The 16786-nt window shown below is 47.3% G+C and overlaps 1 protein-coding gene across 1 annotated transcript in view; it reads left to right on the top strand.

The window, feature by feature from the left end:
- The window catches only part of KCNB1 (potassium voltage-gated channel subfamily B member 1), a 78901-nt gene extending 65044 nt beyond the window's left edge, over positions 1–13857 (top strand). The window contains exon 2 of the mRNA XM_019640949.1: positions 10347–13857. Coding sequence (XP_019496494.1) covers positions 10347–12356 — 2010 coding nt within the window. The 3' untranslated portion in view covers positions 12357–13857. The remainder of the gene's footprint in view (positions 1–10346) is intronic.
- The last annotated feature ends 2929 nt before the right edge of the window (positions 13858–16786 follow it).

The raw sequence follows: 16786 nt of genomic DNA, 5'->3' as shown, positions 1-16786 counted from the left end.
TCCGTACAACTTGTTCATCCAATGCCAGTAATTTCTGTCTGCACCCCAGCACGTCATAGGTGCGCACACCCACATTGGGGATCATCTCCTTAGCCTGTCATGAAGCATTTTGGAAGTTTCAAAGCATTTACTGCTTCCCCATGAGGGAGACAGGGTATAGATCACAGACCTCACTGTCAGGGGAGGGAATGACCGGTGTCAGTCACTTCTGGGCCAGGCCAGTGGGAGTTCTCCATGCTGTCCCTGCCTTGGCAAGGGTGGAGGCCATATGCTGATATGACAGAAACACTGGATCCCTGAATCACCCCTTGGAAGAGGACTGTGCTGGAGACCCAACAGACTCTCAGTGGATGTTGCATGAGAAAGACCAAAGATATGAAGATATTTGTCTAAGGATGCACAGCCAGAATTAGAAAGTAGGTCTCTCAACCACTCCTGTGTCCATTTCACCTCAGTAGGACTCTCTAGTGAGACAAAATATGCTACATGAGAAACATCATTGTTAAGGCACTCAAAGGCCTCCTTTGAAATGTATATTGGATGTTAACCAGCAAATGTGGCCATTGTCAGGAATGACCATTCCCAGAGCCGTCATTCTGACAGTAGCCAGAGTGGTACCCAATCCCAGCATCCAGACTAACATATTTCGCGTCCTTTAGCAATCCCAGCCAACTTGGCCACGCTCACAGAGACTACTTCCCCACTCCCCCTCCTGCCAGGCACACGGGGCAAGGGGACAGGTGTGTGGCTCAGCAGAACCTGTGCACACTGTCCTTGCCTAGCATTTCCTATGTGCCTTGTGTTTTTATTCAATACACTGCTCTCTGCAGCAGGAACGAACCGATGCCATTCATCACTGTTAAGGCTGGCAGTCTTTTCCTCAGCTCCTCATGCTCTCAGCAAATATAGAGGCTTGGCAGTCACTCAAGCAGGAAGGACATTGCCCCACAACTCTCCCCATCACCTCCTCCTTCTGCAGGGACCAGAGTCAAGTCCCCCACAGTCGCCAGACCATTGTCCTCAGATGAGCAGGAGGTTGTAATGTCACGAGCTCCCAGAATTCCTGTTTTGGCCAGGCTCATGGAGACTTAAGTTCATTAGGAAGATGTGGTCCAACCCAGAGCTCGTTGGGAAGAGTCGGGTCACCTAGAGGAGGTGGTTACAGTAGACATTGAAAGCCATCAACCAGACCCCAGGGTACTGGTGTAAGAAATGCCCTCAGGTGTTAAGAAATAAAGAGGGGCTTCAGAGTCTAATAGATATGGGTTTAAGCACTGCCTCTGCCACTTCCCTAATTGTCACTTTGGATGCTGTCTTTCCAAACCTCAGTTTTGCCAGTTATAAAATGGGAGAGGGAGCACAGCACAACCTTCAGGTTGGTTTCAGGATGAAATGAGATCATTCATTCTCTAAATATGCATTAAGCACCTACTGTGTGCTCTGAGGATTCAAGATTGAGAAAAAAACCTGCCCTCATCTCACTTACATTCTACAGAGGTGGACGTCATTGTAAAATTGCAACTTGGACAGCGTTATGAAGAGAAGGGTATGGTACTAAGAAACCTGCAATTGGGGATTTGACCTGGTCAGGGAGGTTAGGGAAGGTTTCCCTGAGGAGCTGATGCCAGAGCTGAGACGAGCAGGATGAGTAAGAGTTAAACAGGCAGGGAGGAGGGAAAAGCATTCCAGGCAGAAGGAACAGCATATGCAAAGGCCCTGTGGCAAGAAGGATTGTGGAGACTATTAGGCACCAAAAGAAGGCTAATGTGTCTGAGCTGAAGGGCAAAGAGGACTGTGGAACACAACCAGGCTGAAGAGTTAGGGTACAGACTAAGTGACTGTAACATGAGACCCCAAAATACAGTGGCTTAAACAAGATAGATGTTATAAGGCAGACCAGGAGTTGGTAAACTTTGTCAGTAAAGGGCCAGTATAGGACTGGAATGAGCTTCCATCTCAGATCCAAGGTAGTTTCTTCAGCTCTGCCCATCACACCTGCTTCCCAGCCAGCAAGAAAGAAGAAAAAGAGAAAGGGCAAGCATCGTTTCTATTCACATTCCAATGGCCAGACTTAGTCACATGACCACATTTAACTGCAAGGGAAGCTGGGAAACGTCGTCTTATTCTGAGTAGCCCTGTGTCCAGCTAAAACTCTAATACAATAGAAGAAGGAAGACTAGATATTGGGGACATCTAGTGGTTTTTGCCACGTGGGCCAGAGTGGCTTGGGGGAGACGGGAAAGATGTCTTTTTGCAGTGGTCCAAAGGGAGGTGATAGTGGCTTGGGACATGGTGGTGGCTTGCAGGTGAGAGAAGGGAACAGATCTAAAGATGTGTGTGAGCCAGATTGGTGACAAATTGGATATGGGGGCAAAAAATAGAGTGAGGTGTGGCAAGTGTGACCCCTAGGTTCCTGTCTGTGCAATTGACGCAGCTCTTGCCTAGAAAGCTCTTCATATACGGTAGCAGGTCAGTAAGTGGTTGCTGTCTTCAGAATGGCATCAGTTTAGGATTGCAAGCCCAACGCCTACAGAGACCTGACAGATACTGAAAGGGGCCTGGGGCAAGCGGGTGAGCCGTGCCCAGGGCGGCTGGCTCTGAAGCGCCAACTAATGGTTGCCATCGGGAATGGAGGTTGAGGGTAGACACATCATCTGATTTACCAAGGGAGTCTGACAATCTGGATTTTTATGTGAAATCTCCCAATTTTGAAACTTGGGCAAATACATAAAAATAAATTTCTCAGCCCAACACATCTGGTTTATAATGCCTGGGTCACCCCCAGCAATGCCAACACACCTTATTTCCACCTTTGTGACTCCATTGTCCTCTCATGGTGAAGTCCACTGTTGCTGGCTCACCCCGAGGCCTCTGTTGCCCAAGCACACAGATCCCCGAATTGCTGTCCCTTTGTGTCCAGGAGCGCCCCCTGCAGGCTCCTGACTCACATTTCTCATTAACCCCCAACCAGAGGCCCCTTAACCTGTAGGGGAAGAAGGCAAAACCATCAACCTGCTCCCAATCCCCTTAATCGGATCTACACCAGTGACCCTTATAATTAAAACTCCCTAGCTGTAATCTCCCCGTAAAGCTGAGGGAAGCGGAAACACCATAAAAGGAGACAAAGGTTTAATGGTTCAGAAGCTGCTTCCTCCTATGTCCTTGAAAACACCTTGGGAGACGCCCCCAGACCTGAGATGGAGTGCTGGGTCTACCACTTCCAAGTTGTGTGACCCTGGAAAAGTCACTTCATTCTCTGAGCCTCCATTTCATTCACTTGCTTGTTCCCTCATTTATCAACTATTTAGGAAGCACCTGTTCTGTGCCAGGTCCTGTTTGGGGAGCTGGGGATGCAGCAGTGCAAGACAGAACCAGCTTGGGCCCTCATGGGTCTCACATTCTGTTGTGAGATACCGGGGAGAAAATTCCAGCTTAGCAAGATCAGTGCTGCGATGGGAGAAGCTCGGGGGTCTGTGAGAATCCAGAAGATGGACATACCCAACCCAGACCTGGGGGTCAGAGAAAGCTCACTGGAACAAATGTCCCCTGAGCTGAGGCCTCAGCAGGACATAGGAGTCATCTAGGAGACGTGCGGGAGGAAGGGCACTCTAGGCAGAGGGAACAGCATGGGCAAGAATCTGGAGGTGTGATCAACCATGGTGTTACGGCTTGGGAACTATACATGGTTTTGTCAGGCTTCAGTATGAAATATGCAATGGGAAGTACAGGACATGATCAGAGAGGGAAAAGGTGGTCTTACTGTAAAATCCGAATCTCTTTACCATACCTCATCAGGCCCTCCTGCCTCTCCAGCCTCATCTCCTCCCATCTCCCCTTTGCTCACTCAGCCCCATCCACGCTGAGCATCTTTCTGTTACTTGGTATGCCAATCTTATTCCCACCTCAGGGCCTTTGCACATGCTGTGCCCTCTGACTGGAATGTTCAGATATTTCAATAACACACTCCTCATCCTGAAGTCTCAGCCACCAGGGCACCTCCTGAGAGAGGCCTGCCCTGACCACCCAGCCTCATGTGGACACCCCCAGGGCTTCTTTACTGATTCCCCACAGGTTTGCTTTTCTCAATAACATATAGCACATAGCACTAACTGTCATCATCTGGCTCCTTTATTGGTTTATGGGTTTTTTGGTCTGCCTCTTCCTACCAGCTCCGTGAGTCCAAGGAAATTGTCTTTCTTATCCATGCTGCATCCCCAGCAACGAGCATAGCACTTAGTAAGTGCTCAATAAACATACGCCAACTCAAGGCAGAGGAGTTGGAACTTTCTCCGAGAGCATGGGGAGCCATCACAAGGTTTACAGCAGGGCTCCTGCTTCTCTCCTTTTACCTGTCAACATGGTTATGAGGATTAAAGGCAATGGGATACTTTCTGTGAAAAGCAAGTTTTTATATAACTTTATTGAGGCTTATTTTACATAGCATACCATTCACCCAATTCCAGTGTGAATTATTTTTTAGTAAATTTTCCGAATTGTGCAACCGTTACCCTAAATCAGTTTTAGGATATTTTCATCATCCCAATGAGATCCCTCATGCCCATTAACTGTTCATTCTATCCCCACCCTGGCAACCACTACTTTGCTTTCTGTCTCTATAGATTTGCTTTATCTGGGCATTTCATCAAATGGAATCATACAGTATGTGACCTTTTGTGTGTGCCTTCTTTCACTTAGCGTAATGTTTTGGCGGTTCATCCATGTTATAACACATATCGTTACTTTGATCCTTTTTGTGGATGAATAATACTCATTGTATGGATATAGCACAGTTTGTTTTTCTAATCCTCAGTTGATGGAAATGTGGGTTGATCCACTTTTTTGGCTATTATGAATGACACTGCTATGAGCATGCATGTGTATGAAAAGCACTTTGCAACCCCAAAATACTAGCTACAGCTCTCAGCTTGCTGGAGCTTCTAGTGTCACTGTACAGATTTTACCCCAGTGGGCTGTGTGGCCATGAACGAGTCCCTTCCCTTCTCTGTTTGAGTCTTCCCATCCTCCAGAGAGGAGCCTGCGCCCTTTTCTGCATGGACATTCTGTGCCTCATCCACATTCCTGGAAGAGCAGGGGACTGTACAGAGAACCTGATAAACAGTCTGTGTTGATTGCTGGAGCCAGTGGTGGGTATCCCTGTGATCAGCCCCCAGAGCTGACAATTAGGATGAGAAGGGCCTGGCTTTTCCCAGATCTCTTCCCCTGGAAGACCAAAGCCGCCTCCCCATTTGGGTGTAGACAAGTGGACTTCAGGGTCCAGAGCCTCCTTGCAGGGAGGGAATTTGGGGATAGCCTCTGAGACCCTGGTCCAGGTTCCTGCCTCTACGCCCCGGGTTCCTGGAGTCCTGCCCAAACCTGACTGGGCTCAGATCCCAGGAAAGCAAGGCCTGGTCAGGGGCCTGAGCTAAGGCCTAAAGCACTCAAGGTACTGGCGGATATGCCACTCCTGGGGCCCATCCCAGAGACCAGAGCAACACTGTTCATTTGGGTTTGAGGCTGTTTGCTGCCTTAACCAGGCCCTGGGGTCCATAAACCTAGTCCTGGGCCTCCAAAAACAACCTGTCTGGGGTTGGGAGTAGGGGTGACAGTAAATTACCCAAATAATAACTTAACATAGTATATATCAAGTGGCTGTTATGTGATAAGTGCTCGATTACTTTCATTTTAGAGGTAAGGAAATAGAGGCTTAGAGAGGGGAAGTGACTTGTCCAGGGACACACAGCCAGGGAATAATAGTGCTGGGACTCAAACCCAAATCCCAAACCAGCTTATAAATAAGTGTAAGCCTGTGGGATAATAAAGGCTGACCTAAGGGCCTTATGAACTCATTGAATTCTCATTGCAGCCCTGTAATGATATACACCTTCATCTTACAGGTGAGAAAACTGAGGCACAGAGGGTTTAACTCTCGTTAGGAAGTTCCCCAGCTAGAAAGTGTGACCTTGACTCAAGGGAGGTCTGGAAGAGAGAACAATCTTGTGAGCAGGGCCAGGAGGGGTGGGTCAGGGAGGCCCCTCAGGCTGCATCACTGGACATGTTATTTGATGGTTTTACGCGCGCGCACACACACACACACACACACACACACACACACACACACACGGGAAAGGGGCCTGGTGTGCTCTGACCCTCCCAACCCAACCCTGAGCAGAAGGTACCCCACCCCCAGGACCCAGTGGGGCCTCTGCCCCCCTTTTCTTTTTTCCTAGACTGAGAGGAGGCAGGGAGGGCACATTCTCAGGTACAAAGGGGGTGCCCGCCTTGGAACAACAGCCCTAAGGAGTATACAATAGCTGGGTGCATAATTCATGCGTCTGTCGGCAGACATCAATTATGTGGGCCTTCCCTGGAGTTGTCTGGGGTTAGAAATTGGAGCAGGCTTCCCCTGCCAGCCTCTGAGGGAAACGGGACCTCCCAGCTCTTAAAGGAACAGACCCCCAGGGATCTGCTCCTTCTCTTTCGAGCTCCCTCCGAGCAGGAGTCAGAGGCTGCAGAGGCATCCCTGGGGCTCAGCCCACGCCCTGGCGGGCTGCCCCACAAGGTCAGACCCCACTCTGTGCCTCCTTAGCTAGCCCTGTGCTAATAGTCGCCACATATGCACAATCTCCTTTCCCCTCACCGCACCCCTACATTTTACGTGGGACTGGTTATCATTATATCCCAGGGTTTCTCAACCTTGGTACTATTGACATTGGAGGCTGGATAATTCTTCAGTGGGGGCTGTCCTGTGCATTGTAGGACATTTAACAGCATCTCTGGCCTCCACCCACTCGCTGCCAGTAGCATCTCTTTCCCAAGTTGTGACAACCCAAACATTTCTGTAGAATTTGCCAAATATCCCCGGGGGGGTCAAAATCATTCCCAGTTAAGAACCACTGTTATAGCCCCATTTTACAAATAAGGAAACTGAGGCCAGGGAAGTTTCAATGCCCAAGGCCACCCAGCCAAGAAATGGCAGCGCTGGAATCCAGCTCCAGGGGTCACACTGCTAACCTCTATGCAGGAGTGCCCAAAGTGTGCTGCCAAACTGTTTTATTCCAATGATGGCATATTTGTTTTAATGAATATTTGATACATATATCTCTAGCACGCAAAAGCAGCAGTTTATTTTAGCCAAAAATGAGCATAAAATAAAATAAAGAAGGTGAGTGGGTTATATTTTATTTTATTTTATCTTATTTCATTTTATTTTTGTTTTGTTATTCAGGGAAGCATAGACTAGGCAGCAGAACACATACAATACGATGTCAAAACCAAGCAAAATGAAACAATAATTTGTCTCGGCATGTATACATTTGTATTAAGCACTATCCGGAAAAGCAAAGGGATGGGGAAAAAGTCTGATTATCTCTGGGATGGAAAAGGACACACAGGAAGTATCAGTGTCGTTGTTACATGCTCTGTTTCTTAACTTGGGTGGTGGCTTCACAGGTGTTCAATTATGGCTCATAAATATATGTAAATTAGATCTACTTTTGTACATATCAGATATTTCGTTTTATAGTGATTACAGAATTTTTCTTGTTCAATGAGTGTAAATCAAGAAAATAAAACTCCAGAGCTTATATTTAAGACCTGGGATATGTCGGACATGACTAGAGAAAAAAAAAAATCGAGACGTTGGTAGAACAACTGAGGCTGGAGAAACGCTGTATCCTGTGAGGCCCCCTTTCATATTCTGAGCTGGCTAGAAATACCCCAGAGCTCTCACACGTATGAGATGATCAATAAATAGTTGCCAAATTAAAAACTGAACGCAGTCCTGACCCTCCCACTCATAGCTCTGCAAACTTGAGCAACAACCAATGAACACTTTGGGAGCATGGCTAGGTGCTGGGCGTGCAGAGATCAGCCTCAGAACCAATCCCTGTCCCCCCAAAGCTCTCAGATACTAGGCAGTGATGGACACACACACACCCCTGTAATGGGACGGGTGTGACGTCTACCCCAAGATATGGCAAAATGGTGAGGGAACCCAGAGGACGGAGTGGCCAGCTCTGCCTGGGGAAAGTAGGGATGACTTCAGAGGGGTTGAGATGGAACACATGGATGGATTTGAGTTCACTGGGTGGAAAGGAAGAGGCACAAACATGCAGAATTGACCAATAGTGATATGTGGCTAGAGAAACGTGACGTTTGGGAATCTGTGGCAGGAGAAGCCAAAGAGAGGGGTCAGAGTCAAAAGCAGAGGGACTTGACAAGCACGTGTCCTGATTGGGGAGTCACTGCAGGGGACAGAAGCCTCTCACACTCACCGAAGCAGCATTCATGTACAAGATACAGCAGAGCGTTTCAGAACAAGAGCAGAAAGCAAAGACTAACTGAGCCACTTAGAGGTGGTGTGTGTGGTCTGGGCTGACAGGGTGGTGTGGGCTGAGCCACTCCCCCAAGGGTGACAGCTGGCATTTATCAGATACTCGCTAAGTGCTGCTGGAAGCTGTCTTAAGTACTTTGCATGTCTTAACGTATTTTACCTTCACAGCAACTCTGTGGGGGTAGATATTGTTATTATCATCCCATTTTGCAGATGAGGAAACTGAGGCATAGACAGGTTAAATAACTGGCTGAAGGTAAGGAGGTAGCAGAGCTGGGATTTGAACCCAAAATAGCCTGATATGAGAGTCCAAGTTCTTAACTGCTGCCTTCTATACCCGCTCTCGAATTTCCTAAGTCCTCACTGCTCCTCTCTGCACCTTCCCTTTATTCTCAGGCTTTTCTTAAAGGTTCAGCTTTCTCTGATTTTTTAATTGCTTCTCTGTCCCCTACAACTTGAGAGACGCTTTCTTGGAGCTTGGGCTGATCACGAAGCCAAGATTATATTTGACTATTTAATTCAGAGGCTCACTGTCCCATAACACATTCACCCCCGTGGGTCCCTGAGCTCAGAGTTTCAACAGTGGGTTGGCTGAGCCCAGCCTGGATTTTCTGTCTATCTCTGGGTCAGTCAATGACAGCCAGGATCAAATGGTACAAGCATGGTGACGAGCCCAACCCTTCAGCAAGGGCAGCAGAAGGAGAGGACAAGTCACCGAGAAGAGGACAGATGAGGGCAGGAGGGCTGACAGACAAGTTTAAGGGTTTAGATTTTGTCCTGAAGAGTCCTAGAAATTTATTAAGCAGGAGTGTGATGTGATTGGATTTGTATTTTTGAAAAAAGACCCGTAGAGCAATTTAGTACATCTGCTTGCATTTCTGTATCAGCTGCAGGCTGGCCTGGTTTCCATTAATTTCAACCATCATCTAGTAAGCCCTTTCTCTGGGCCAAACCACCTTCTTGATCCAGGGAACACAAAGGTAATTAAGCCATGGTCCTTAGCCTCAAAAAGCCCATAGTCCCAATCATAAGTTAATAGCATGGATCCTGAATATCTATGCTGCTTGGGAATCACCTGCAAAATCTTGTGTGTCTAGCAAAAAGGCCTATAGCTTTCGTCTGATTTCTAACGTGGCCTTAAAAGCTCATCTCTGGGGTCACACAGACACAAGTTAAAATCCTGTCTCTGCCACTAACTAGATTTGGAAGCTGAAGTTTCTTCATCTGTTCAATATTTACTGGGTTTTTTGTTAAGAATGAACTAAGGTATTGTATGGAAAGTGCTAATAAGCACAGTCCCTCACATACAATGACCGCCTAATAAAGGGTGATTATTCTTATTATCATTAGCATCATGTCGTGAAGACGGTACCCCACCCCATAATAGTTATGAACCACTGGTCAGCAAACTATGGCCCGCAAGTCAAATTCATTCCACTGCCTCTTTTTGTTAATCAAGTTTTATTAAAACACATCTACACCCATTCATTTCTGTATGATCTAAGGCTGCTTCCATGCTACAACTGCAGAGTTGAGCAGTTGCAACGAAGCATTCATGGATTGCCAAGCCTAAAATATTTGCTATCTGGCCCTTCATAGAAAAAGTTTGCCAACCTCTGGGCTAGATCATTTCAATGCTTGGAGCCAGTTTCCACATCTGCACAACAAATGGATTTGAATAAATTATCTTTTGAGCTCAGCCGTTCAACCATTCAGTGACTAGTGATTTCATTGAATCTTTTTTTTTTTTTAGCTGAGCCATTCTGCCACCTGTTGGCAGCTTAGCAGCAGCTCAGCTAGGGCCAGGACTCGAACTGCTGTTGCTCAGAGCTCACACTCTTGACCGAGCTCTTAACCAACTGAGCCACTCGGCCCGCCCTCATTCAGTGACTAGTGAGATGTGAAATGCTCCTGCACATTGAGGAGCTTCCTGCAGACCCAGGGTTTTAGAGTGATCACCCCATTGGTGGTTGATAACTAAATCCCACTCTCTTCTCCGATTCTCTTCTCACAGATCCTTGCCATAATTTCCATCATGTTCATCGTCCTGTCCACCATTGCCCTGTCACTCAACACGCTGCCTGAGCTGCAGAGCCTTGATGAGTTTGGCCAGGCCACAGACAACCCCCAGCTGGCTCACGTGGAGGCCGTGTGCATTGCGTGGTTCACCATGGAGTACCTGCTGCGGTTCCTGTCCTCACCCAAGAAGTGGAAGTTCTTCAAGGGCCCCCTCAACGCCATTGACTTGCTGGCCATTCTGCCGTACTATGTCACCATCTTCCTCACCGAGTCCAACAAGAGTGTGCTGCAGTTTCAAAATGTCCGTCGCGTGGTCCAGATCTTCCGCATCATGAGAATTCTCCGCATCCTGAAGCTCGCCCGCCACTCCACCGGCCTCCAGTCCCTGGGCTTCACCCTGCGGAGGAGCTACAACGAGCTGGGCTTGCTCATCCTCTTCCTCGCCATGGGCATCATGATCTTCTCCAGCCTTGTTTTCTTTGCGGAGAAGGATGAGGAGGACACCAAGTTCAAAAGCATCCCAGCCTCTTTCTGGTGGGCTACTATCACCATGACAACTGTTGGGTATGGAGACATCTATCCCAAGACCCTCCTGGGGAAAATTGTGGGGGGGCTCTGCTGCATTGCCGGGGTCCTGGTGATTGCTCTTCCCATCCCCATCATTGTCAATAACTTCTCCGAGTTCTACAAGGAGCAGAAGAGGCAGGAGAAAGCCATCAAACGCAGAGAGGCTCTGGAGAGAGCCAAGAGGAATGGCAGCATTGTATCCATGAACATGAAGGATGCTTTCGCCCGCAGTATTGAGATGATGGACATTGTAGTTGAGAAAAACGGAGAGAACATGGGTAAGAAGGACAAAGTACAAGATAACCACTTGTCTCCCAACAAATGGAAATGGACAAAGAGGACACTCTCTGAAACCAGCTCAAGTAAGTCCTTTGAAACCAAGGAGCAGGGATCACCTGAGAAGGCCAGATCATCTTCTAGTCCTCAGCACCTGAACGTCCAGCAGTTGGAAGACATGTACAATAAGATGGCCAAGACCCAATCTCAGCCCATCCTTAATACCAAGGAATTAGCAACACAGAGCAAGCCAAAGGAAGAACTTGAAATGGAGAGTATCCCCAGCCCCATAGCCCCACTGCCTACTCGTACAGAAGGGGTCATCGATATGCGAAGCATGTCGAGCATCGATAGCTTCATTAGCTGTGCCACAGACTTCGCTGAAGCCACCCGATTCTCCCACAGCCCTTTGGCATCACTCCCCAGCAAGACTGCGGGCAGCATGGCCCCAGAGATGGGCTGGCGGGGAGCTCTGGGTGCCAGTGGTGGTAGGCTTGTGGAGGCCAACCCCACCCCCGATGCCAGCCATCACTCTACTTTCTTTATCGAGAGCCCCAAGAGTTCCATGAAGACCAACAACCCCTTGAAGCTCCGAGCACTTAAAGTCAACTTCATGGAGGGTGATCCCAGTCCATTAGTCCCTGTTCTGGGGATGTACCATGACTCTCTCAGGAACCGGGGGGGTGCTGCAGCTGCTGTTGCTGGACTAGAGTGTGCCACGCTCTTGGACAGGCCTGTGCTGAGTACAGAGTCCTCCATCTACACCACAGCAAGTGCTAGGACGCCCCCCCGGTCACCCGAGAAACACCCAGCAATACCATTCAACTTCGAAGCGGGTATCCACCAGTACATTGATGCAGACACAGATGATGAGGGACAGGTGCTGTACAGTGTGGACTCCAGCCCTCCCAAGAGCCTGCTAGGGAGCACCAGTCCCAAGTTTAGTGTTGGGGCAAGATCAGAGAAGAACCACTTTGAAAGCTCACCCTTACCCACCTCCCCTAAGTTTTTAAGGCAAAACTGTATTTATTCTACAGAAGCATTGACTGGAAAAGCCCCCAGTGGTCAGGAAAAATGCAAACTCGAAAACCACATCTCCCCTGATGTCCGCGTGTTGCCAGGGGGAGGAGCCCACGGAAGCACACGGGATTCGAGCATCTGAACTACCCTACATGGAGGAGAGACTTCTGGTGAGGTCCAAAGAGGAATGCTGCTCAGCTTACTTGCCACAGAGCTTTTCTGCATGAACTCTAAAACAGAAAGGCTCTGCAAAATCCCCAGAAAGAAGAGAGACTCCAGAGAAAGCTCCCTAAGACATTGAGAGTCACGACAGGTCTATCGGAATAAGTTGGCCAAGCCATAGGATATGGCGCCTCCTTGTAACAACTCCACTGCCCTCTTGGGGAGATGACATGAGCAGAACTCACAGCCACCACTACCACATTCTAGACATAACCAAGGCCGCCTACTCCCCACTCTTCTCTCATGGCTCTCCCATCACAACCTCTGGGAGCAACAACCTCCATCCCTCTTGGCTTCCGCTGGAGAAGGATGCTGGAACAAGTGGCTGGTATTGAAAGAGTGTGTTGACCAATTTGGTTCTGGGTGTTGCCTGGCCACCTCTAGGAACTCCTGTCCATCACCTCCTGGATGGATCCCACTGTTAGAAGGCTACAGGGAGTGCTTGTGTCTGCATCACAAGCCACGATCCCAGCGCAAAACCCTTACTCAAACGTCTTCATTGACTTCAGTATTTCGTAGTACCTGAGATTTTATTTTGAGATATCATCAGGGTGAGTTGCACCATTTGTACTCAATTCTAATTGCCCCCTGGCAATCTGGGAAGGGTTCAGAAGGCAGGCACTCAGCCAACAGCATGAACTCCGGGCATTGCTTTAGGGTTGTAGAAGGAAAATGTTTTCTGTACATCACAAGTGTAGACTCAAAAGATATGCAAGTGTCAAATATGCAAAAGAAATAGTTTATTCAAAGAGACTGTATGTTACTGAAGAACAGAATAAAATCCGATTTTTAAAAAAAATTTTTTTTAACCTGCGAAAATGGAAGGGGAAAAAAAAAACCTCAATTGAAATGCCCAGTTCAGACTTTCGAATACTTCCTGCTGCGGCAGGGAAAACATCTACTATAATAGAAATTTGGATTTGTTTCCTGTGGTATACAAGTTAAAATAAAAAACACTTTATGTCTTTCAAAAATAGGTTCTACCAGGGACAGTGTCAACATCTTGCACTTTAAAACAAGCACTATTTCCCGTGGGCCACATTTTGGGATAACAGGTGGGTTGCTGCTACACGCCTGTGTCTGGCCACAGTGGGTGATATTGTGCTGGTATTGCTGTCTGCTATGTCAGTCTGTGGGCGCCCTCCCTGCCCCCCTGGAGCTTTCTCTCTGCCCCCTTGCACAGAGGGGTACTTGGCCCTTGAGTGGGGCTGCTCAGAAAGGCATGTGTACCGGAAACATGTACATCTCAGAAGAATACAATAGACAGCTGGACTTGGGGTGTTTTCCTCTGTTCTTTCTTGTCAACCAGCTGTTGGTATATTTTTAGTGTCACTGTCTGTATTAAAAGCTCAGCTCTCCTTTCTGCAGCCATCAATGCAGCCAGTACAGACAAAAGCAATAAGCATTTGTGTGCATCGTGAGCGGCTCCGGTGTATTTCTTGGTGTTGGTCTTCCTGTCTTAGTTTGATGAACTGGCATTGGTCTGCTTTGACTTCAGTCCAACAGCATGGTGTTGCTGGCTATTCATTACTCAGTCCAGTAACTTTGGGTTGAGCCACTGGTTAGCATGATGTCATGCTGTTGGCCCATCTGTCAGTAAAGATGACATGTTATTGATCTGCCCCTGTTTTTAGTACAATGGACTGATGTTGTTCTCTTAATACAATTTTGACAGATGATGTCCCAAGTACAATAGGGTAGGTCTGTCAGTCCTCAACTGTAACAGGCATACGTCTTCCTAATGGAACAAGACATGCTATCGTTCACCTGTCCTTCATACAATGTTATTGGTCTGCCTGTTAGTACAATGGCACAATCCACCTGTCAGTGCTCCAATGTCACAGAGGAGCTCTGCCTGCCCTCCTTACAGTGGCATGAGATTGGGCCACCTGTCACAGGTATGATAACATGTGGTCATTCCGCCACCCTTAAAAATGAGTGTTCTCTGCTGAATATGCACCCTGTTCACACTGCTTCTCAGCGTCTTCAAGGACTGCGGATCCCTCCAAGAGGGGACAGTCCCATTTTTTGCTGCATTAACAAAGAAAATGCATGCCCAAGTAGCTTGACTCTTTCCAAGGTATCTTCAGAGTACTCTGACAGCAAATGCCAAGGGACATAAGGGACAGAGAGGTCATCCTGTGCTGGTGACACACCAGAGAGAGGAGGCAGCAGCACTCCCAGGGGGCTTCGCCGAGCACACAGTGCGGGCTGGGGGCCTATGGAGGAATGGCCGTGGGACAGTCCTCCGTGGGCCATTTCACGTGTCGCTTCTGTTTTCATCGCCATTTACGTCCTCCATCAGCACAAATGTGAAAATTCAGGGAAAACAAACGCTTTTTGATAAAAAAGTAAATAGTTGTGATTTCTGATTCAGATATTTTTAGAGCTGATGCTATCTGTAAAAATTAATAATATTAATAATAATAATATAGTCTATTTTACATATCAGGAAAGTGAACATGTTTAAATATAGCCATATATAGTGAGAAGGAACTTATCACCCCTTCTTCAAATCAAGGCATTTCATTTGTTGGTTGAAGCAGACAAGAAGTGTATAGATTGGAAATGATTTCTTTCTTTCTTTTTTTAAACTAATAACCAATTGGTGCAACTCTCCTTGTAACCAAAGGCCCTTCCTTCCTTGTGTATTTTGTCTGACCTTAAAGTAGCATTTTATTGAGTCACTTTTGAAGGACGAATTCAGAAGTATTAAGAACCTACCTTTTCAGGCTTAATAGCCAGAGTCCTATAGAGTTCTTATAGAAACAGAATCACCGAAACTCAGCATATACTATGCTTAGAAAGTATTGTGTTTTGATTTGTTGTTTTTTTTTCTTTTACTTGTGTATGTATTGTGGGAATATAACTTGTACCCTGTGCCCAATTCAAAATAGAGCGCTGTGAGTTTACCCAGGCCCCCACCTGCCAAAAAGGAACATACCGAGATTTGTAATATGTGTACTCTCTCCCTGTACCTGTGTCCACGCACTGGGAAATCTACGTAAGAGTCTCCACTGAGAAGCTAACCTTGATCGACGGGTCTTGATGGAGGAGAGGAAAGCAATGGTTTGGAGGCAGATACTGTTTTAACTTGGTTGTCCATGTCCCAGCCAATCCCGAACCAATGAAAGTGGGGGGTGGGGGGAAAGTCAACCCAAAGGAACAAGACTAGTGGCTAGAGGTGGATGGTGGTGCCTGGTCCCTTTGACGAACTCAGTGAAACTTGCCAAGAACCCAGCTGAACTTGAGTTCCAACTTCCACCATGATCAGAAAGGGCTGGGGATCAGGTAGCTATGTGTCCCGATCACACAAGGGAGAGTCTGTGACCAGCGGAGAGAGGTGGGCAAACTCCGGAGGAGTCCATTTTTTCACCTTTTTATGGTTGGGTAAAGAAAAACAACAACTGGACTTTGGTGCAGTGGATTTCTCAGTGCCTTCTTTAGGAACTTTACCTTAAGCACACTTAATGGGGAAAGAAAAAGGAGGAGAGAATATTTGTTCCCACGAAGCCCCCTTTTTCTAAAAGCATTGGGGATCAAGAAGAAAGAAGAAGATGGGGAAACAGCAAAATCCCAACGAGGCCATTTCCTTTCAACCCACCCGACTTGCCCCTGAGAATTGCTGGTGACACAAACGTTTTCTAACTCATTCCCAATCTCTCCACCGTGTCTTAGTAACTGTAGCCTTGTTTCTACCCTTTTTCCTAATCAGATTCACGTTTCTAAGGAGAAAACAACAAAACAGTATTCTCTTCTGTAAACCTGTAATGTATTGTTGATGTTTGTAACTATTGTATATTTCTGTCTTGCTCCAAGTTACGGCTGGAGTGTCTCGTCTATGGACAAGGAGAAATTTAAAACTCACCACGGACAAGGGTCACTAAAGCCAGGTCTCTATCTCTCTCCTTTCCTTATTTCTTTGCCAACTAAGTCCAGGCTTCAGACTCCAATCAAGCAACTTTTGAGTCAAATGAAGGCATAGGGAAATGCCTCCAAGATTCTTTGGAAAAGGACTTTTTCTGTGGCTGCGCAGTTGGCGGGAGGAAGAAGGGGTCTCCTGGAGTCCCCCAGCAGGACGGTGGAGAGCCCCCATCCCTGAGGTGAAATTTCCTCACCTCTTACTGCTTATATGACAACATCCAAATGCTTGCACTCAGCCAGGGTGACCCAAACCAGCCCTGATTACACCCAGAAATAAGAGTTACCTCTGCATTTTCTGTTGCCATTTTTCTGGCTCTAGAAGAATCTGACGCATGACTACACCATAGGATGTCCATGGGTCTCAGAGTAGTCTATTTTTCTGTTCAGGTAAAGCATATATATATATATATATATATATATATATAT

The sequence above is a fragment of the Hipposideros armiger genome, unplaced genomic scaffold (assembly GCF_001890085.2).
Source record: "Hipposideros armiger isolate ML-2016 unplaced genomic scaffold, ASM189008v1 scaffold_54, whole genome shotgun sequence".
Taxonomy (NCBI): Eukaryota; Metazoa; Chordata; class Mammalia; order Chiroptera; family Hipposideridae; genus Hipposideros; species Hipposideros armiger.
This window is presented reverse-complemented; position numbering and strand designations above follow the sequence as displayed.